The following is a 24,471-nucleotide window of genomic DNA, read 5'->3' as shown; positions in this document are numbered from 1 at the left end:
AAAATTGTCAGATGAGGTAAATCACGGGATGTGTCTCAGTGACGCAGGGTCTGAATGCTTACTTTGTCCCAAGTCTGAGAGAATCCGGATATTTTCTGGGCCACGACACTGTCGACACCCACACTCAACCTTTCGACCACTGAGTTATGCCCTGGAGACTGCTTAGCACACATACATACAAATATGCATGATTCCATCCAAATATTCATGCACAGTTCATATCTATACATACACAAGTACAATCAAGCCAAAGAGCACAGCATACCAGATTGAAGAACACATGTATCAAATTCAAAAGGCACAAACAAACAAAAGGCAAGAACGGATGTCAAAATATGTCGAGATCAACCAAAGATATTGAGTATATACCATATATGTTAAATATTGTTTGTGTATCATAATTCCATAGATGTTTTACAAAATGATTTGCTCTTGTGGGACTAGACTGAAGATGCAACATTAATAGACAGTTTATCTTTCACTGATGTGAGAAGGGGAGGATGGTTCTTGTTGGAATAAAGCCATAAAACCATCCTGTTCTAAACTATATACAGCTTCATGTATTGAGTTTGAATTGTAAAGTCATAAAACCGTCTTGTTCTGGATTGCATACCGCTTTTGATCACGTGTGTATTTGGTCAAAATGGCCATTGATCTCGAGAGATCTCTGGCTGCTTCCTCCACCTGGATCCCTCGCCAAGTTGCTCCCACTGTTTTCGTCGGATAATGATCTATCAATCTTTCTCCTCTTTTTGTCCCTCTTTGACGGGTCCGATTTCTCATCAATGAGTGATAGCAGTGTTTGCAGACGTCTAGAGCGTGTGCTACTCGAGCCATCTGCAACGGGCTCAGCACGAGCAACTCTCCGGAACTTGAGCATGATTTGGACAAAGTATATAAAGAGTGCAAGAAAGCAGGCCGCCCCACATAAAAGAAAGAGACCCCAGAAGCTTTTTAGATGAAGACGATCCGACTCAATCTCAGTACTGTCTGAACTGCAACTGGTTCGTGTCAACCACTTGTCGTGAATCCTCTGGAGATCCCCGTTCTCTGACAGCGATAAGATTGCAGTTGACATGTCCACCGCCAAAGGGGAGTCCCGTGGAAAAGCCTAATCACAGACAACATTTTGCAGTTGATAAGAAAAAAGGTCCATACAGTTCAGTTTCTAGAAAAACAAATGATTAGACAATGAGTTTCATTTGAAAATAATGTTTTTTTTTTAAAACTCCTGACAAGAATGTAAAGAACTAGATGTTGATGAAATTTAATCGCAACCGAAATGCCACAGAGATACTCACAAAACCCCAGCCACTTTTGGTGAATTCTTGGCCAACAATCCTGAATTTGCATTGGGTTGACAAGAAATTTTCTACGTATGGGCGTTCATCCACGATTGCAGAAACACCTCCTTTATGGGGCCCCTTCTCAAGTGCTTCAGCATATGCTTCGGGCGATCCCAGCGCAATAAGTCTGGATTTAGATATACCAATTTCCTCGATCAAATAATGTTCAGCAAAAGAACCAATTTGGTAGCCTATGGGATCATTGCCTTCCTTCAAACTTTCAACTCCCTTAATGGGAGAATATAGCTGTTGCACTGTGAGGATGGAGGTCAAACTTGCGGTGTAACTCGAGTTAATGATCAAGACCACGAAGAGCCATATGATTAACACCATGCGACCAAGGCTGCTCACAGTATTCTCTCCTGCATAATTTCGAACGCAAAAGTTGAATGTTAAGTCCCAGTTGATAAGACTATGGGTTAGACTAGCTAATTGATTGAATTCAGTCTTTTAGTGTGCTTTGGCTCATGTGTATTATAGCCCAGTTGAGTGACTTTAGTCCAATCTTAGATTATAGCAAAAACCAGTACTCTGAGATGTGCACTACAAAGCAAAATTTAAAGAGAAATGGTTAAACTTACTATGTGCAAAAAACAGAGTTGAAAGGCTAAACCTGCATATGGACAAATAAGGAATAATTAGAAAAGGTCATATATAAACAAGAGAACATATATTTTTCAATGAGAATTAATCAATTTTATAAGCATAATAAAAATACTCAGGTTTGGAACTAACCATAGAATGGTTATTAGCTGCTGTTTCGGTGGCCCACGAAACTCGTCATTCATCCGGTGCTCGAGGATCCATACGACAATTCCAACAACAACGAAGAAAAAAGCAGTTACTGCCCACATTTGTGCAGAAAATGGTGTTAAAAAGGCCCAAGCACCCGTGTTCAACTTTTTAAACGGGGCAACAACGAGAAGTCCAGACGCAACATATGGCTGTGTGAAGTCCACAACTTTTGTCCGATTTGTGACAATGGCAATGTCACCAATAGCACCGTCAAAAACCTACAAAATCAGAAGATAAAAAAAAAGTCGGCTTAGACTACTATTAGGTATAGCTAATGCTGCCAATGTTAAAATCATAAACTGCATGTCTGCTAACCTTCAAAGAAACTTACCCCGGTTGACACTAATCGCACCAACTCATTGTAGCTTGGATTTTCATGGCCATTTCCAAAGGGAACGAACTGATATGGAACAGCATATGGCAATAAGTTTACAGCAGCGGTAAACACATCTACTGAAAAGCCTTTGAAAGTATTGGTCCCGGGGACTTGCGAGATAAATTCTTTATAACTAACTCTAATGGGCACCCCAATTCTCAGTTGCTTACCATTGTTTGGGAAAACCCACCCACGGGGCTTTTTTACCGACTGTCCAGGCCAAACTACACCGTATAGTTTTTGATTTGCACTTGAACTATTGGGTGGCCTAGAGTAAAGAGTCTCGGGAGGAGCAGTTGACAAACCAGAATAATTGCACCAGAAACCAATAGTTCGAAAGCCCGTTCCAATTACATTTAGTATATCATATGCAGGAAGAACGAGAGTTTTGTCATTGTTAAACTTGAACCTTCCTGTTAAACCAACAAAATCACTCCGCAATATGTTGTTTAGCAGAAGTGGCCCCCCGTCAAAGATGCTCAATGCTTCGAGATGAAGAGTACTCCCTTCAATTGATTGTAATTTAGAATCGTTAGAAAATGAGATAACCCCACCTTTGTTTAAGAACGAATCAATAGCATGTGCAATCAACCAAACACTATCATAGGCATAAAGGGCATAGGAATTTAGCCCTAAACTACCACCCGTCAAATGTTTCCACCGAGACGTAAATGCTCTCTTTTTCTCCGAATCTGGAGTATGTTGACGCAAAACCAGAACTCCTTGCATGATTTCCATCTTTTCAGAAGGGAGGGGAGAAGAAGAATCTAAGACAGTCGAAAGCCAATCCGTAGATATCCAAACATAACCATCAGCCATCATTCCAAGATAGTGTGCCACCGAAAAAACCATGAATCCTGCAGCGGGATAGGCATGAAGAACCATGACTCTGGACTCCATTAAAGCAATCTGGACCAGAATATCCATTATTTCAGCCCGAGTAGTAGCACCCGGGGGGATACCCGCTTTGTAAGAGATTTTGCAGCGCTTTGCTGCAAGTGCATCATCTAATGCAGCAATACCATTTCTCCCGTAATCATCATCAATGAAAATCGCAATCACCTCCTTCCAACCATAATGATCAACGACGTCAGCAATTGCCATCATCTGGTACATGTCGCTTTGTGTTGTCCTAAGAAAGTAAGGAAACTGAAGAGAAGCGAGTGTGGGGTCTGTAGCAGCAAATGACAAGAGAGGAACTTGGAGTTCATTTGCAACATGTGATATAGTATGGGCAACAACCGAAGACTGTGGTCCTAAGATAGCTACAACATCTGTCTGCATAAATTTCAAGGCTGCAACCAATAAAATCTAGTCAACAGATCTATTTGAATTTTTAAACTAAAAGAGCACAATAAATATGCAGTTTAGTCTATATGGTAGAAGTTTTGAAAGGTGCATATCATAAGGAAAGTGCATATACAGAATCGTACACAAAATGTTAACAAATTAGCTCAAGTATCTGAAAAGGACCTATAACAATTAGTTCAAATTACTGGCATACGCATCGCGATTCAAACAATACTAATATCCTAAAAGAGAAGTGCCAATTTGATTTTTTTTCTTTCATTTCTCATTATCCTAATCTATTCAGCAGCATAGTATCAAGAAACCCTATAGCAATTGTAAGAAACTACCTGAAACCATGCCAAGAAAGCCACTGCAATTGGAATTTTGATACATCATGACTAGTTTGGTTCCCTGGAGGATGCTGGAATTGGAGTTCACATCTTTAACAGCCTCCTCAATTGCAACCTTGGCAGCTCTGCCGATACTCGAATCCAATACAAAAATGGCCCCAACATTTACAACAGATGGTCTAGAAGTAACATTCTTGCTCAATCCCTTTGAGCACACTCCCAAAAGGAACAGCCATGATAAAAGAATCCAAATTGCTTTCATTCTAGCTACTAATTTGTTCATCAGATTTTGCAGACCCAGTTTTCAGCCAATCAAAATCCCTTCTTTCTCCAAGAATTGATTCATAATGAGGGAGTACCCACATAAACATATAAAAAATTTAAAGCAAAAAAAGTCATTATTTTAACTCATGGGCATCCAACTATAAATACTTGGATATCATATCACCTTGTAAAATACAGAAAGAATATTTCAAAAGCAAGAAATCAGAGGAGGAGCAAGGAAACTCCTCGGACACACATGCCTCAGACAACCAAGGGAAAAAAAGAGTGGGAGGTGGTATGCCATTATCAGAAAAAAGAATCAGATTCTCCTATGCCAACAAATTCTGTAAGCAAAAGAGAGTACAAAGAAAGCAGTAATACAACCATCAATCTTTAATTACATCAATAAATTCAGATTCCCAGAAGGCTAAAGCTTCAGAAATAAACAAACCATTGAACTAGGGATATACTGTTCAAGAAGCAAGATAAAAGAATTGGGTTTCCCAAATGAAAAACCAAAAGAAACAGAAATGTGGGAATGTAAGGACAATCAAAGAAGATTGGACTCTTCTGTCACCCCCCACCAAACACCTATATACTCTCCAAGAAAGCCTAAGACTTTGGCTAACCCACTCTGCTAAATGGTGGATTGGTGGGTAATTGTTTTTATATTAAATAAATCAAGGACAGGGTTGAATAAAAATGCAGACTTTGAATTGAAAATTAATAAACTTTGGGTGCCACCGTGAAGAAAGCTCCGTCCTAGAGTGTGCGCTTACACGGAAACAAAGAAAGTGGACACAAGACTAACTACGAATTTTTATTTTTTATTTTTTCCTTTAAATACTGATTGTGATCTTAAGGTAAGAACTGAGCAGAAGAATTTATGAGTGTGAAATGAGAAGGAGACAAGAAAGAGAGGGCAGCGGAGGCACGTTCACGTGAAACTTATTCTGAACACTGCACAGCCCAGAATGGAAATTTAAATGCAAACAAAAAAACATAATGCCACTTGTTTTATGATGATGATGATGGGAGCCCCCCTGAATTACTTCTCCAGGATTTTTTTTCCTTGTATGGGGTAAAGGGAAAAGGTGAAGAAAAGAATAAAGTCATCTCCGGTATCATTCTCTCTGCTATGGAGATGTGATGGAGAGCTTTTTATTTCACTGTAATTTTTTGTGAGATCTTTTGGTGCATCCATACTATAGAGACAAATATGGTCCTAATTATCCCCGAAAGAAATGAATGGATGGATAAAACATGATTCTTGTATGTTGGTCAAGAGTTTTACTATTGTCAATATTTTTTTGGATCGAGCTTGATGCACATAGTCATTTTAGTGTGGTTTATCTTCTGTGTGATTTACAAACTATTACACAATATAGGAGTTTATTCAATGTATACACTAGAGTAGTAACTATGAATTTTCTTAGTTATCCAAATTTTAAAAGATAAGATGTTAGTTGTGTTAAATTTATCATAATTTTATATATTACACAATTTTTTTGTACATTAGGTTTTCTAGTGACGGTTAGAATGTACTGTATGTAATTATGTGTGAGTCGTAAACAAAGAATTGTAGGTATTGCTAAAAGTCTCAGTACAAGATTCAATGCATCTCTCCCACTTATCACAGGGGAATGACTTTTATACTAGATATAATCGTTATAAAACATAACAATTACACTAACAAGTACATTGTTCCTCAATAATTGCAATGCTCTTGCTCTTCATAATTGTGGTACTTAATAAGGCAATGACTCTGTGTAATGAGTATGCTGACTCTGCATTAAGTGGCTAGGCAACATTATGTTTGACTGTCTTTATTATTTTACTCTCGGATCCAGGTTGGATCTAGTAGCTTGTCCAATTCTCCTATCACCTATGTTATGTTAGACTAATCTTAAGCCCCCAAAGGCCCGAACTCCTATCCAAGAGCGTTGGAGGAAGTAAATCGGGAGTAACTCAATCAATCCTCAATTTTTATCATTGCCTATACACTTTACACACAATAAATTTTCATTACTTTTAATAATTTTTTGAACTTCGAGCCTTTCAATTTCTTAAAATAAATATCATAATATAAATTAATTCAACAGGTTGTATCATGTCACGTGACTAATATTTTACTCAACTTATACCAATATACCATCATATTAAGGCATGAGCGGGGTCATAGATAGTTGGAACTTGGAAGACTCACCTAAGGTTATTCAAAGACTCCTTTGGGACGAGGAACTTAGCATGGTCCAGTTTAGTGTCATTCTAGCTTAGCATGACTAGACTAGTAGTCCCTTCATATTTTACCCACAAAAAAAGAGAGATTGTTTATCCAACGCGCAATTTATGATTTTATATAACAAAATAATATTTACTATAAATATTTTATTGAGTATTAACATTATTTATGTGTCAAAAATAAATATTAAGTTAGTTAATAGGAATATAAGGTGTTTTAAATATTAATTTTGATAATAATAATGCTGGAATGAAAATGTGCCTCTAGCTACAACTTTTGACAGAAAAAGAAGGAATAATTAAGTTTTCGAACTTTAAAAAGTTATAATTAATCGCTCAAACTTAATAAAATCGTCCATATAAGTCATATTTATCAATAAGTCAGTAACCAACATATTACTGGTAAAATTATGACGATGTGACATGATTTTGTTTACTTGGCCAATGTATAATCTTTAATCGTGCTAGACCTTGTTGACGATCATTGGTCATTGTTGACTATTGCTGACTATTATATTGTTGAACCACACGCCTTCTTCGAATGTTGCGTCACCTTCATTTGATTTGAGGAAGGCAATGGTCGCCTTCCATAGTCGAAGAAGCCTTCATTGAGGAAGGCGATTGGTGATGGTCAATAAAGATCTTGCGACAGATTATGAAATTAAATAAGAAATTAAGATTTAAAAAATAATTTAACTATTATAACCGGTAAAATTACCAAAAAATGGATCTTGATCCATCAAAATAACTAGTTGAGATACTCAATGTTGGTCTTAGGGAGGTAAAAGTTTGGTCTGGTGGGGTGGGGTGGGGTGGGGTGGGGGAGGGAGTTGAATAGACTTAAAACTTTTTCTTTAATACGTGTTTGCAAATAGAACGTATCACCAGTTGATAGCAAATGATAGGTACCGAAAGTATTTTCAAGTTTGTAGCACATTTTGATGGTTAAAATAGCTTAATACGTGTAATGTGTGTGTGTGTTTTGATTCAAACAAACTGGTAAGTAAATAGTGTAAATGTAAAGATAGGGTGAGAGAGAAATTTTTATAGTGGTTCGCAATAGCTTACTTCACTCTTCTCATTGAAATCACAAAGAGGTTTTCACTAGTATTGTTCCAAATACAAGTGAAACGGATCACATATCGTATCCACAAAGTGTTATTGATCTCCGGTAGTGTTCTTTCAATTCGACTCGGATATGCCCTCTGATCTTCAACACTTGATCGCAACTCCAAGGGTGAGCCACAAAGTTGCCTTGAGCAGAAGATCTACAACCACGAATCAAAAAATGGTGTGATTTATTTGTCTGCAAAGATGAACTATGAATTTAATTGGATGATTCACGATGAAGCTTAAAGTTGCTCTTGATGTAAACGTTGATAGCTTCAAAGATATGAATGCATAACACTTAAAAAACTAAAATTTCTTGTAAGCAAGTTAGTTCTAACAAGGCTAGCTAGCAACTTTAATGAGCTTAGAGCACTCTAGCTATTTATAGTAGAATAGATGTGAGAATAGTATTGTAATCTTCACAAATTGGTATAATTTTGTTGCCCTCAATGTGACAGGTGTCTGGATCTACCACAAACTCCATGATGATGTATTGTACTATTTGTCTTCTTCTAAACCTTTTCATGGTCCTTTTTCTCAGAATTTGCGTAATTTGAAAAAGAACGATAGTGCAATAGTTCCCTTTCTTCATCTATCAACTAGGAGAATCCAAGTGTCTTTGAGATAAAAACTTGATGATTCTATACTAAACAACTTATTAGAGGAATGGACTAGTTTGCTTTGGATCTCCGACTGATGAAGTAACTTAAAAGGCTTTCTAAAAAACAACTTGAGGACCCCGCTGGTGAGTGTCTATTGATTGAATCTATTGGTCCGTTATCTTCAGTTAAGCTATTTTACTGTAGCTGATGCTTTGCCAACATCCAGCTAGTACACTAAACTGATCAATTTGACCTATACATTAGATATCTAGCTGAATACACAAGCTAAAAAGTTTGAGATACTTAATTACAATTTTTTAAAATTCAATGGCTTAATTATTTTTTAGTTAAAAGTTGAAGAGTCTATTTGATCATTTTCTCTAATGCTGGTTGGTTTTGTTACAAATAATCTAACATGAACTCAAAAATAAATATAAACATAGTGTGGACAAATAATAGACATCGTGTAATTTTTACATAAAAATTGTACCAATTTTTCACCATATTCTTGTTGTGTTAGTACATTATACAGACTTCAGGCTATAAATATTTTGGTAGAAGACTCAGCCGGTAATGATGATGAACTATAAAATCATTATAAAAAAAAAAAAAGAAGAGGAAAGAAAACAAATACCTACTAATTTAGTCTTATATTTGAAAAGTTGAACGAATTTTTAAAAAAAAAATGTGGTGACATTTTTATAATTATCACCCATTTTACAATACAATTTAAAAACACTTTGCTCTTCTCAAAATTTTTTAGGAATGCACATTTAGTTGTTACAAAGTGTACACTTAGCATTAAAAATTTGCACTTGCAACAATGCAAAAGTGAATTGCATTTAGGCTTTGGATTTTAGAGTTTATTACTAAGTTTTTTTTTTTTTTTTTTTTAAATTTGATTAAGGGATTCACTTTTCACTACTTAAGGTTTAACATTTATGATTTAGATTTAAAATTTAGTTTTTTTTTATTGATTTTTAAAAGTTATCCAATAATGCACATTTAGTTGTTACAAAGTGTATAATATAGTGTTTTAAGTTGTAAAGTAAAATTGACAATGATTATGAAAATGTTACTGTATTTTTTTTTAAATTTTTTTGATCCATCCAATTTTTATAGATGTAAGACTGAGATTGGTTCTTAATTTTCTCTTGAGATGTGTTCTTATTGAATCCTAGACTTTTATATATATATATATATATATATATAACTCAACTATTCTTCACCTTGGACCTACACAAAGAATAATATGCATGTGCATATAAATGAATTAAAATCTTTTGATAAAGATCAATATTCTATCATAGTTTATCTTTTAATTTTTTTTTTTTATTAATTAGTGCCAAAGACTTTATGGTCAAGCAACAAAAATGTGTCTCTTTCAAATGAGATGTCATGGGTTTGAAGCTCAATAAGGATATTAACTCTTTGTATTTTTAATGGATTGAGAAAACATGTACGAACAAATACTACATTGTAACAGAGTCAATTGTAATAATTTTTTTTATTGGTTGAATATTCTCTTTAAGTGGTAGATTTTTATAAACTTATGTTTTGATTCTTCCATCATATTGGTTGCTTGTTGTTACATGTTAGATCACACTTAGCTTTTTCATAGGTAATATTCTCTTTTAAGTAGAGTTTTATAGACTTATGTTTTGATTCTTACATCATATTGGTTGCTTGCTTGATTTTTTAGGTTATTTATTTTTAGTTGATTTTTTGTCATGTACTAGTAAGAATATCAATTATTATAACAATTAGTTTTGTGTAAAATTGTTTCACATTAAATAGGTAATATTCTTAATAAAATTTAATTTTTTAAGTCAAAAGATATTATATTTTTAATAAAAAAGTATTACATTTTCAGTAATACATTTAAAAGAAAAAGTTGTGTTTTTCAATGAAAATGTAATATTTCGATACTTAAATATAAAAAGAGTAGTATGATTATATAGGAAGTTACTGGTTTCAAAAAAAAATATAGGAAGTTACTATTCATTTTTATTTAATATATAGTAAGTTGTCATATGTTTTACCTAGGGGTGGGCACTTCGGGATTCGGTTCGGTTTTTTTCGGTTTCGGTTTCGGTATCGGTATTTCGGTATTACAAAAAATGATACCATTCGGTTTTACAATAAAGTTCGGTTCGGTATGAAACGGTTCGGTTTCGGTTCGGAATTATTTCGGTTCGGGATTCGGTTCGATTTAGGATGTTCAATTTTCAACATTTTCTAATTTTTCAAATAACACACTGCCAAACAATACATATTCGCATAATCCAAAGTCTAAAATATGAATATTATATAAAAACAAAACAATTCAAACACAAAATTAACATAGCAATCCAAATTATAAAGTAATATCTTGTTCATCCCGCATCCCCTCATCACGGATCATTATTCATTATTATTATATATATTTAAAAAACAGAACGGTTTTCGGTTTGGTTCGGTAAAAAACCAACTAAATCGAACCGTTCGGTTTTTCTATATTAAGTACCGTTCAGATTTTTCGGTTTATACCGAACCGAACCGAACTACTTCGGTACGGTTCGGTTCGGTGCCCACCCCTAGTTTTACCCCATGAGAGTTCACTTATCCCCAATAAGCTTTGAAGAAATGACAAAATTTTTATACCAATAGAGTTCACTTATCATTTTTCGATATACATACACATATGTCCACACACAATTTTTAATTTTTAATAACTCAATTTTCTCAATTTCGTTGAACTATATCTTAAACTTCATGAACTCGCCTCAGACTCATGACAAGATAAATCGAGCCAGCTTTAAACCCACACCAAACCGTACCTTTTGTTTACAAGGAGTTTAACTCCAACTCCACCTCCACTTCCAAATCAAATTGGTGAAGCTCATTCTTAGATCGTCTCTTTGGTGAGGTTGGAAGCCACAAACATCATTTTTCTTAAACAACAATTATGATTCAAGCTATCGATATCATTGATGTTAAATGGATTTGCATGGCAATACTCTAACATTTACCATCAGATGAATCAAAGTAAACTTTATACTTTTATAATTTATTATGAAATCTTACAACATTATATTATGGGACGTTGTACGGTTAAAAGCAACAATAATAATATTACTCCGTGTTAAGAACAAATTTCACATTTAGTCATCATCATTGACTATTGATATGGCATTGTCATATTTAGTATTTAAGTCTCCATCACCAGAATTTAAACCTATGACCATTCATTTGAAATGGTAATCAAAATACCATCACACTAGTGCTCATGGTAGTTGAAACTATTTGCCACATTTAATTTAGTCTTCATTTTAAAATTTTGTCATTCATAGTTTAATAAAAAGTGCACATGTAATTTTATTATATTATTCAAACATCTTGTCCCAACATGTAATTTCTTTACCTCTCTTATAAACTCTTTTAATTGAATGATGAAATTTCATGTTAGCCATATTTATTAAATGGTGGAATAACAAAATTTTAAAAGAAGAACTAGATATGACAAGTAAATGAAAGTCAAGAATGTAATGTGACAAAATTAAAAGAATATGACTAAATATGGTAATGTCGATCACAATATTCAATGACTAAAAGTGGGCGATGAAGATGTCAATGGTAAAACACCTCTCTTGAACTATTACATTCAGTTCAACTCGATTGGGAGGCTCTCATATGATAAACCGATCAAATCCGATGTCAGGCAGACTATGTTTTTTCAGACTGAGATATCGTCAATGGGCAAGATGATGGAGATGAAGACCCAGGTGATGTGCAAGCGGCAAGACTGTTCGACCAGAGTTAGTCTTATTATCTACATTTGGCCATATCACTAATGAATGTAAAGAAGCTTCAAGTTCCTTCCAGGATCACAGCTTCCACTTTGTGAAAAAGTCTGCGAATCAAATTTTTCTTAGCAGAGCTAGAAAAGTTGTTTCACTGTAAGACTATAAGTTTGTTATTGTAAACGTTTCACATTGTGATTTAATGAATTAGTATGTTTACTCTAAAAAAAAAAAGGAATTTTGCTCTATAATAAAATAAGTAAATAATATGAGCATTTTTACTAATTTTGAATAATAAATTTTACCGTACACCATTGTAAAATTGATAATTTTACATGTCGATCGACATTAATATTTTTTTGTATTAGGTATATCTATGCAAAATATTACGTATATTTTGTTACACCAGATACTATACAAATCAGTATTATAATATTAATGACAACTTTAATCACATTAATCAAATAATTAACCTAATAATCGACTGATCATAAAATTTCAACTTCGACTCCAATAGAATCTCAGCACTATAAGTCATGGCGAACGGCGTTTCTCAGTGGCCCGCCGCGGCATAATCATGTAAGGCCATAGGATGGAAGCTAATTGATCGAAAATCCAGGATTGACCGTCATCTCTCCAACACCTAAAATCCAACGGCCATTGACGCCGTTTCCTAAACAATAAGGATAGGCCAGCCGGTCAATTTATTGTTTATTCCCACATGATGACAGCTACCAAGATAAATAATTAAATATTGCACCAATATTGCGTTAGATTATACTACTTTTTTTTTATTATTCATATTCTAAAATATTTTATTTTAATAAAAAATGAAAGGGCAAATTATGATAATTCATAATAATTTTTTAAAAAATATTTATACCTTTAATTTTTTTTAATAATATTAAAACATAGTATTGAAAAAACTCAAACTAAGACAATATTTAACATATTATTTGCAAGAAAATTTCAAGTTATTGGTGAAAATATTTTAATATTTTCAATTAGACCCACATATGAGTATTTTCAACCAATTCATTATCAAATGGATAAGTCTTCCTTATTTCATAAATATATTCATTTTATTTTGTTTTTCTTTCTTTTCATATTCTTTTGTTAACTTTCTATTTTATTTTTCAATCTATTTCCCATCACTATTACATTGAATTTAAATAATAAAAATATTTGTTTAGTTTTAAGATATTTGTTTAGTCTTTTCAAATTTCTATATGTCATTTCATTCCACGTTCAGCGAACCAGTTAACTCATACACTAGTTAGGAGCATTGACTCTCAGTCTGTTCATACCTATTCGAAGACCTCTCTCCCGGTTGTTCTGCTACATTTATTTACTTAATGCATCGTTTCTTTTAGTTTTCAAAAAAAAAAAAAGTAAAAGAGAGAAAAAATATGAAAAAAAGAAGTTGAGAATAAAGAAATAAAATAAAAAATTAGAATGACATTCAAATTGAAGTTGTTATTATTATTTTCACATACAACATTCAGTATTCTCTCCATTGCGAAATCATGCTAGATTGATAGACTCAGTTGAGCCGTACCAATAAAATTTAATATTTATTATAAAAAATTTAGTCTAAAAATCATTAACATGACAATATTATAAGATTTGAACCTCCAATTTTGTAATTATTAAATTATTTTAGACAAAATAAAAATAAAAATAAAAATACTTATAATATCTTGGAAAAGAAAAATAGTAACTGGAATACCGGTTATCGCCGGTAATGGGTGTCCCCACCAGAGCCCCAATGCCTGACGCCATCTGCGGCTAGGAGCAAGTAGCCCCACCGGCCACCCCAAATCCCTTTCGTTCTCTGCCAAACCCCATCATCATCTTCCCTTACCTTTTTATCTCCATTTTTCTCAGGAATTTTGGATTGGTTTCAATTCTTGTATTAGAAAGTGTTTCTGTTTGAAGGGTTTTATTTTTTATTTTTTATTTTTTTCTTCTTGAATCTCTCACCAGTGGATAGGAACATCGCAGTCAATCGTCTTCCATCGTTTGTGAGAAAATTTCTCATTTTCTGAAATTCAATCATATTTTTGTGTGTGGAGGAAAGCTGAGCTCTGGTAATTCTTTTCATTGCCCATCATACTTTGGTTGGTTTCTCTTCAATTATGTATGCGGGATTGATTTAAGATGGGGTTTTGATTCACCCTTTGGCTGGATTTAGCTTGTGGGTTTAGTGAAGGTTGTTGAATCTGATCTGGGGTTTTGAGATTGTTGGTAAAAATTGAGGCTTTATGTTCATAAGGCAGAAAGGGAGAATTTGGGGCTAAAGGTTCTTAAATCTGATCATTGAACCTTCTATTGCCTTTGAAATTGGGTGGGGATTGAGGTGGAACAAAGTTAGGTTTTTGTTTAGAAAGATCTTTGTTGGGTCTAGAGTTGGTGTTTGGGGATGCCAATGGCAGCTGGTACTGATTGTTCACATCCATTCATCAGATTAGAAGGTAGTTATAATAAGAGTAGCGTGTCCCATGCAAAAGATGAATTTGAAGAGGAATCAGATGAGTGGAAGCAGCCAAGTGTTAAACCTCCTCGGCATTTTTCTGTTGAGCAGCATTCTATAAGCTCTGAGACACTTTTGGTGTCAGCTGATTTGGTATGCGAACTATTTTCTAGTAACATCCTTGTCATGTCATTTGAGCTTTCAGTTGTGTTTAAATGGTGTTACTTGTAATTTATGAACTGGTTTAGTTCAAACCGAATAACATTTTCCTGGATTCATGTGGCTTTGTGACTCTTATTGTTCTATTTCATTTTCTTGAGCCAATAGCTTTTGATAGAAATTTAGCTAGACTAGATGAAGTACGTTATTGCTTGTGTAGGTAAGTAGCCAATAGCCTGTATTTCTTCATCAAGGGATCAGTTTAAGTTATGTCATATACTACTTCTATAGTGTCCATTTCCAAGTAGTCTTGCCACCCTATCTAGTGCAATATATATTTTCACTTGAGTCTAGAACATGAAAAAGAACCGCAAGAATGACCAAATGATTGGTCACCTTCTGGGACAGGATTTAGTCCAATTGTACAAGATGATAAGCGTGGTTCAGTCCAAATACTTGAAGGAAATCTTGAAAATTCTGGAATTATGTTGGAAATCTTAAAGAGTTTGCTTTTCCTGTGTTATTGATTGCGAGAATTAGCAGTCATAGTCTGGACTCTGGAGTGTTATTCTGTTTTCTCTCTTTTTTCCTTTACCCTTATGACGGTCAATACTCTGAAAAACCAAGTGGCTAATTTTTTCAATTCTTATACTTTTCAAGGATTTCGGTGTTGACATCAAGGAGATAGAATGTGCTTCAGAAGGAAAGCCGAGCTTTCTACCTGTATTTAGATCTGGAAGCTGTGCTGAGATGGGACCCAAGCAGTACATGGAGGATGAACACATTCGAATAGATAATCTAGCTGAGTATTTGGGAGAATCTGCCAGTTTTGGTTCTCCAGGAGCTTTCTATGGGGTGTGTATCTTTTAGTGTTGGTGTAATTTAATGTGTCCCTCTTCTCTCCTTGCTCAATCTCAATGGATTAGTTAATCAGTAAATGTGATTTGCATATTAGTATTATTCAAACTCACCTTGCACATGAATGCTTTGAAGGGGCTTGCACATATATAGAATTTTGATAGTTGATCATCAAATTCTATTTTCCATTATTAATAAAGACAGACATGAGTAGTTTCCTTATGTGATTTCTAAATTCCTGTGTTCTCTACACTCCTTTTGATGGGTTACGACATCATAATACTTCTTCTAGAGCTTTACTTCTCTGTAGAGTAAAATGATGCTTATCTGAGATACAATATATATTGTCTGCAGAAGGTTAATGAGAAATTGGTTTTATTCTTTTATTTGAAGGTTTTTGATGGGCATGGTGGAACGGATGCAGCGTCGTTTGTTAGGAATAATATTTTGAAGTTTATAATAGAGGACTCTTGTTTTCCTATCTGCCTGGAAAAGGCAATCAAGAACGCTTTTTTGAAAGCTGATTATGCCTTTGTTGATGATAGCTCTGTTGATACATCCTCTGGCACAACAGCACTGACTGCCCTCTTATGTGAACGGTTAGTCTGCATATTCTTACATTTAAAAAAAAAAATTGTTTAAATCTTTCATATGATTGGATGAGTGCAATACCTTCTATCTTTACTTTTTCATTATTCTATACTTGGTCAAAAGGAAGGGAACAATGATAATAGTATACTACTCGTTACAGAAAATTGGTAATTGCGAATGCTGGGGATTGTCGTGCTGTTTTGGGGAAACGAGGGAGAGCTATTGAGCTATCCAAGGACCATAAACCGGATAGCAAGTCTGAGAGACACAGGATAGAAAAACTGGGAGGTGTTATCTATAATGGATACTTAAACGGCCAACTATCTGTAGCGCGGGCATTGGGAGATTGGCATATGAAGGCTCCAAAGGGCTCCGCCTGCCCCCTGAGTGCAGAGCCGGAGTTGCAAGAGATTAGATTATATTGACAGATGACGATGAGTTCCTAATCATGGGGTGCGATGGTCTTTGGGATGTCATGAGTAGCCAGTGTGCTGTGACAATGGCCAGAAAGGAATTGATGATGCACAACGACCCCGAGAGGTGTTCAAGAGAGCTAGTTAGGGAAGCTCTCAAGCGCAACACTTGTGACAACTTGACAGTAATCGTGGTTTGTTTCTCCTCTGATCCTCCGCCTCAGATAGAAACACCTCAAACACGAGTCAGGCAAAGCGCATCAACGGAAAGATCCAATCTTCTAAAAGGCGTATTAGAAAGCAACTCATGACAACACTTTGGAAAAAGCATAAGAAAGCCAGCAGAGACCACTGCCTCGAAACACAGATGAGATCCCCGATTAATGGAGGAGTTTTTCACCCCCCTAAGAGGCGCCCGCGCTGCTTCTGCCATGATGCAAAGTTCCACTGTATGATTGTTTGAGTAGTTTCCTGTATTGGGATTTCTTGTATCTATTGAATCAATTTGCTATTTTTCTTCTTTATGTACAGATTCATAAACATATGATTTCTTCATCAGTTATGCAGTTCAGTTCACTGATTTGTCTCACTTCTACTCTGCATGGATCTGGTATAATTCTAGTAGATTGTAAATTTTAACTTGAGAGGTAATCTTCAGCAAGATCTTATTTGCACTGGGAGTTGTCATCTACTCTTTCAATATTTTGAAGCACCTTTAAAAAGAAACCATTGCCCGCGATGCAACTACTAAAATTAATATAATGCACAAATTAGCAACAGCAACCATCATATAATGCACTGCATTATCGCCATAAATGCACAACACCATAACATACAATGCACCACAGAAGTTGCCCTGGTGCACGAGCCCAACTTTGACTATAAAACGAATTGAATTACGGAACCTGGAAATCAATCCAATGCATGGCCCAACAACGAGTGATGCATAACAACGAATGCAATATGTATTGGTCTAGAAGATCTACCTACAATTGATTTATTGGTCCAGAAGATCAAACAGTCTTGTGATCTTGAAGACTATATTGGTCCAGCATGAAGGTTTAGGACTATATATACTATTCTTCCCTTACCTATGTTTTATCCCATAAGGTATTTTTAGAGTAAGGTTTTTTATGAGGCAACGCATGTATTATCCATATATCATGTATTATTTTCTCGTCTAAATTTTTTTCACAGGATTTTTCTAGCGAACTTTTAACGAGGCAGGGTTGTGATGATAATGTCCAAGGGGAAGTTTTATAAAGATAAATTATTGTGGACACTATGGACATTAATTATGTAACAGTCGTCATGGTCATAAATTTATGTTTATCATTATTGCCTTCCGTTATAAATGTATATATATATATATATTGTTATATGTACTAATCGATTGGTTTTTGGGAATAAGATATTGAAGTTTTACCTTGTCTATTTTCTCACTATCCTGCTCTATTTACATTATATTGTTTATGGTTTCAATTCTATAATCCGTTTCACCGGGAGCGCTCCCAGCTAATGGGAATCAAATTATAACAATTTTTTATTTTTTGTTACTCCAATTTTATGTCTAACACTCTAACGTATTATATAAAAATTGACTTATCATTTTTATTTACTTTTTTTTTTCTCTTCCGCTAATAAAACTAAAACATATGACTAGAATTTTACTATTAAGAACCAACAATAGAGCCAATATACTAAGTTTATTTATGTCAATACTATATTAACTTAAAATTTTCTTCTACGTACGCATAATTCTCTTATGAAATACATGATTTAATAAAATACTTTGTTGAATATCATAACTTCAAAATAAAAAGCGATGCATGTAACCTATTAAACAACTCTTGAGAATTTATAGATAAAAATCTGTAGCAACAATCCACATTCTCAATCCCTTCTCGATGAATTGACAACACATTCAAATCACTTGGCATTCACCCTTTGAAACTTCCATTGTGAAGATATATTTACTCTACTGGTTGTTCGGTATAACGCGATGTATTTGAATCGACTGTTGTTTGTGTAGACGATGATGATATATCCTACACAAGAACCTCCCAACCATGTTTTGTTCTCATGAGTGTGCCCATTTTGTACATGGGTCACCGTTTTCCTAGTTTTGCAAGAATTTCAAAAGAATTGAGCCCAACCAATTCTCCTTTGAAGCGACCCCACTTCTCTCTCACATATGTGATTCTTTTCCGAGTATCCCGCATACTCACACATGTCAATTGACAATTTGAATCATTAAAGCATCAGCGTGCTAACCTCATGCATGATTCACTGTTCTAACGAAGAGTGGTTTGGTAGTCCGAGACCCCTATAGTGACACGCTTCGTTCCATAATTTAGTTATCACATTAGAACTTTATTCCAAGGGCTTTAGACACATTCCTCATGTCAACTTCTCAGTCAACTCTCTATTTAACCATTTGGTTAAAGGATCCACTACGTTGTCCTTTGGTTTCACATAGTCGATCAACCGACACAACACCACTACACCAGTTGTGAGAAGTTGTTTAATGACATTATGTCTACGACGCATATGTCTAAACTTACCATTATACATATTACTCCGTACTCTACCAATTGTGGCTTGACTATCGCAATGCACACATATTGAAGGTACATGTCTTTCTCAACTAGGAATATCCTCGAGAAAATAGCGTAGCCATCCCATTCAACCTCTCCACAACATCTATCTAGGGCTATCAGTTCATATTCCATTGTGGATATGGCTATCACAATTTGTTATGAGGATTTCTATGAAATGGCTGCACTGGCTAATGTAAACACGTAGCCACTCATGGACTTAGAGTCCTTTATATCAGGTATCCAATTAGCGTCGATATACCATTCAAGTACAGCAGGATATCTTGTGTAGTGCAGTCCAAGGTCACAAGTGCCCCTTAGATATCTCATAACCCTCACAATTGCCTTTCAGTGCATTTTACCAGGGTTACTTGTATATCTACTGAGTTTGCTAACCTCAAAGACAATGTCTGGTCTAGTACGTACAACTCATTAAATACATTAAACTACTAATAACCATAGTGTATTCTACTTGAGAAATACTCTATGATTCCTGGATAGCAAAACATTTAATTTGTATCAAATGGTGTCCTAGCCACTTGATTATCATCCATGTTGAATTTTTCAAGGATTTTATAACATAATGAGTTTGACGTAACACAAGACCATCAGGTCTACAGTTAGCACATTGTTTGCATTGTGAACCCTAGTTCAAAAATTATATATATGTCTACATCTAACACATTGTTTACTTACAATTAATAATTTCTGCACTTGTAAATAAATTGAAGGCACATACCATGATAACTACAAACACATAAATTGTTAACTGCAAGCACAGAATATGTTAATTGCAGACACATAGTATGTTGGTTAACATGTTTTGTATCTGGTCTGTAGTTAATAGTTTGTGTCTGTAGTTATCATGTTATGTGTCTGTAATTACCATGCGATGTGCCTTCAATTTGTTTACATGTACAAAAACGGTTAATTATATGTACAAAATGTATCAACTGTAGGTATAGAATTTGAAGATTATTTTTGGATCAGGATTCATAATGCAAGGTAGATTCTGTTCGATGGTATAATTTGTCGGGCAACTTATATTGTGGGTTGATATTACAATGTGGATCGCGAATAATATTTATTTTAATATATTAAATATTTATTTTTAGGTAATATATTGAAAAAAATAGACTTCTGGTATAAAAATAAATAAATGTTTAATATACTAAAAATGAAATTTAATATATTATTAAAAAAAACTAAATTAAAATATTGAATTAAAAAACCAGTTATAAAATAAGGAAAATTTTATTCCTTTTTTCGAATTCTACTTCCAACTTTTACTCTTTTCACAAAGATATTTTCTGTATCGACATAATGGAGATAACTAATAATAAATTGTCACATCAGAATATAAAAATGAGAGAGTAAAAATAAGGAGTAGAATTCATAAAAATAATTAGCCTACTTTTCACCAATCAAAATTTATACACCTACACGCAAACCTTTATCATGTACTCATGTAGGCATATGAATGATATATGGTACCAACACAGCCACACAAACCTTATCCATCTATCTCTCTCAAAGTCTCAACTACAGTCAACCATGGCCGGCAAATCAATGGGGTGATTTTTATTAGAGAATACCCGTTATGATCCCTCACTATTCAAAAAAATAAACATTTAATGTATTAACAAATAAATATTCTATATACTAAAAATAAAGATTATATATATAGTCAACTTTGTAATTTAAACTATAGTCCATGATATAATGATTGACATTAGCTCAGAAAGGATTCCCCAACTACCAAAGAGAAGCTAGAAATCAATTAGGTTGTTGGTATCAAAAATTTCGGTTAAAAATTTAATTTGGTTAATTAAATTTTCAAAAATTTTGAAGATTTATAATTGTTACTCCAACTAACACATTTTAATCTTTTTTGTTGATGTTATTACTTGTATATCTTTTAAAATTGTAGGACTATATTTAAAGAATTCTTATTAGTTAATGTTTAATTGTTGATCAATACACCATTCTTTGTCGGTTTGATACCCTATATATCGCCCTACAATAATTTCGTGCACATGCGAAAATTATGAACCCAAGAGGATTCCCCAACTACCAAAAAGAAGACATCAATATAATGGCTGATTAGCTGTAAGGTGTCCACAAGACAATGACCTATGGAATTGATTTGCATATATTTTGGATCTATATATATGTGTAAGAGAGACCATGGTAAGAACAATAATGGCAAAAAATTATTGTACAATAATGTCGAACTACATTATTGGTGATTTACTCATTAAAGTAAATTACAATAATGTCCGTCTTTCAACTACCATATTTTTCACTTAATTGGTTGATTAACCAAAAATGATATTGGTAAAAATTCAAAATGTATATATAACGATGTGTTGTAAGTATAAATACACATATAAACTAAGATTTTTGACAAACCCACCCTTCATTTGATCAAAGTTTAAATATACATTAAGTGATCATCAAAGTTTTTACAAAGTTAAATATAGTTTTTTTTTTTTTTAAACCAAGTTAAATATAGTTTTTTTTTTTTTTTCGTTGAGAAAAGTTAAATACAGTTAACTAAACTAAAAGCGCAAAACCCCCATTATCATGTAGGCATATGAATGAAATATAGTACCAATACAGCCACACAAACGTTACATGGTATTTTCTTTCTTAGTATTTTCTTTCTTTAAAAGGTGGTCAAGTATGATACACTAGATTGTCCCTACCTAATTATACAACCAATAAAATTGGAAAGCAAAGTCTACATAAATTCCCCAACTACCAAAGGGAAAAATCAATGTGTTGTTAGCTGTAAAGTGTCTGCAAGAGAGTTACGGGCCAATTATCAATTGTTATATTACATTGTTAAACCTAATTTAAAGATTATATGTCTATATTTAGCACATTGTTTACTTATAATTAATAATTTTTATACTTATAAATAAATTGAAAGTACATAACATGATAACTGTGGACATGTTATAATTAAATTGTTAACTGCAAGTACAAAATATGTTAACTGTGGATACATAATATGTTGATTAACATGTTTTATCTTTGCAGTTAATATATTATTTTTATGCAGTTAATAATTTATGTGTCTGTAATTACTATGTTATGTGCCTTCAATTTGTTTACATGTACAAAAACGGTTAATTGCATATACAAAATATGTCAATTGTAAGTATAGAATTTGAAGATTATTTAATTTATAGATCAGAGTTCACTATGTAAGGTAAACCTTGTTCGATGGTATAATTTGTCAGCAAATTATATTGTGATTTGGTATTGCAATGTGAATCACTAATAAATATTCATTTTTAGTATGCTTCAGTAGATTGAGAAAATAGTTATGAACAGATATTACATTCTCTTTTCACAAAGTTTTGATGTTACATTTTTATTGATACTGACATGATTTTTTTTTTAAATACTACTGAGGCTTAAACCCATGACCTCCCACTTGGGAGAATCACTTCATGCCGCTTGACAACAAGGCCTTTGGATTGATACTTACATGATAAAGATAATAAATCATAAATAATCATATCATAGAGTAGAAATAAAGAGTAGAACTCATAAAATAATTAGCTTATTCTTCACCGATCAAAATTTATGCACCTACGCGAAAACCTTTATCATATACTCATGTAGGCATATGAATGATAAATGGTACCAACACAGCCACACAAACCTTGTCCATCTATCTCTCATAGTCTCAACTACAGTCAACCATGGCCGACATAAATTAATGATGTGATATTTTTTTTGTTATTTCACCGATAACTTTTGAATGCAATGTCAATGAGTAATAGTAAAATTAGAAAAAAGAAAATAGTGTTTGTAATAAAAATAAATCTATGAAAAACAGTACAGCAGAAATTTCAATTCCTAATTATTAATGTAAGTAAGCATTATTATTCAATTCACTTTTTTATTTCTTAAAATGGCGATTTTGATTCCTCGTCAATGAAAATAGTATTATCGATTTTTTCACCATTGCATTGCAAGGATAACATTATAATTTGCAATTATAATAATAATTCATGAGACAATTCCACAGGAGAGTTACCTTTATGTTGGTCTAGTATATTAACATATTTTTCAACTACAGAAATTTGCACACACAAAACAAAGTCAATAATGATGGTAAATTGGTTGGTTAAACAAAACAATATCGGTAAAAACTTTTGAAAATAAACAAAGCCATAAATGTATATATAATGATTTATATATGGTATATATATACTACAAATTGTGATAAATCGGCCCGTTAATTCATTTGAACAAAGATTCAAAATAAATGAAGAGAACCAATAAAATTAGGAAGCAAAGTATTTAGACTCGAGTCGTTTAACAGAAAATGATTCATGAGATAGTCACATAGAAGAGTTATTATCATTAAACAAATTTTGTTCGTTTAGTCGAGTACCATACTTTTCAACTACCAAAATTTTCACACACAAAACGGAGTCAACCACTGTGGTATCTTGGTTGGATAAACAAAGTTACATTCATTTTTAATATATTAAATATTTATTTTTAGATAATATATATCAAAAACTGAACCTTCATTATCCAAAAAATAAACATTTAATGTATTAAAAAATAAACATTATGTATACTGAATTGAAAATAAAGATTATATATATAGTTAACTTTGTAATTTGGACCATAGTCCATGTTATAATGATTGACATTGACTCAGATAGGATTCTCGAACTACCGAAGAGAAGAAATCAATTAGGTTAGTTGTTGGTCTAAAAATTTTTGGTTAATTTTTGAGTACTAGTGACTCTGTTGCAATGTAGTATTGACCCACTCGAGTCAACAGTTACCACCATTGAGGCTCGAACACACTCTCATCATCTATATGAGAGTGTAAACTGGGACACCAGATGCCACTAGACCACAAGGTCTTTAGGATTAATTTGGTTAATTAAATTTTCAAACTTTTGAAGATTTATAAATGTTACTCCAACTAACACATTTTAATCTTTTTGTTGATGTTATTACTTGTATATCTTTTAAAATTGTAGGACTATATTTAAAGAATTCTTATTAGTTAATGTTTAATTGCTGATCAATACACCATTCTTTGTAGGTTTGATACCGTACCCTAGATATCGCCCTACAACAATTTCGTGCATATGCAAAAATTATGAACCCAAGAGGATTTCTCAACTACCAAAGAGAAGACATATGGAATTGATTTGCAGATATTTTGGGTTTATCGAGGCAA

General features: G+C 33.4%; 1 protein-coding gene and 1 pseudogene across 1 annotated transcript; one reads left to right on the top strand and one right to left on the bottom strand.

Annotated features, from left to right (window-relative positions):
• Positions 1-338: 338 nt before the first annotated feature.
• LOC116032741 (glutamate receptor 3.3) lies at positions 339-5,411 on the bottom strand. Its single transcript, XM_031275446.1, has 6 exons — positions 4,155-5,411; positions 2,473-3,812; positions 2,082-2,359; positions 1,928-1,959; positions 1,302-1,708; positions 339-1,111 (listed from the first exon to the last, which is right to left on the bottom strand). Exons 1-6 carry the CDS (start codon positions 4,438-4,440, stop codon positions 623-625), a joined length of 2,832 nt encoding a protein of 943 aa, XP_031131306.1. The 5' UTR covers positions 4,441-5,411; the 3' UTR covers positions 339-622.
• An 8,583-nt stretch (positions 5,412-13,994) lies between these two features.
• Positions 13,995-17,239, top strand: LOC116032696 (annotated as a pseudogene).
• Positions 17,240-24,471: the final 7,232 nt, after the last annotated feature.

Source organism: Ipomoea triloba, chromosome 10 (genome assembly GCF_003576645.1).
Source record: "Ipomoea triloba cultivar NCNSP0323 chromosome 10, ASM357664v1".
NCBI classification, from domain to species: Eukaryota; Viridiplantae; Streptophyta; class Magnoliopsida; order Solanales; family Convolvulaceae; genus Ipomoea; species Ipomoea triloba.
This window is presented reverse-complemented; position numbering and strand designations above follow the sequence as displayed.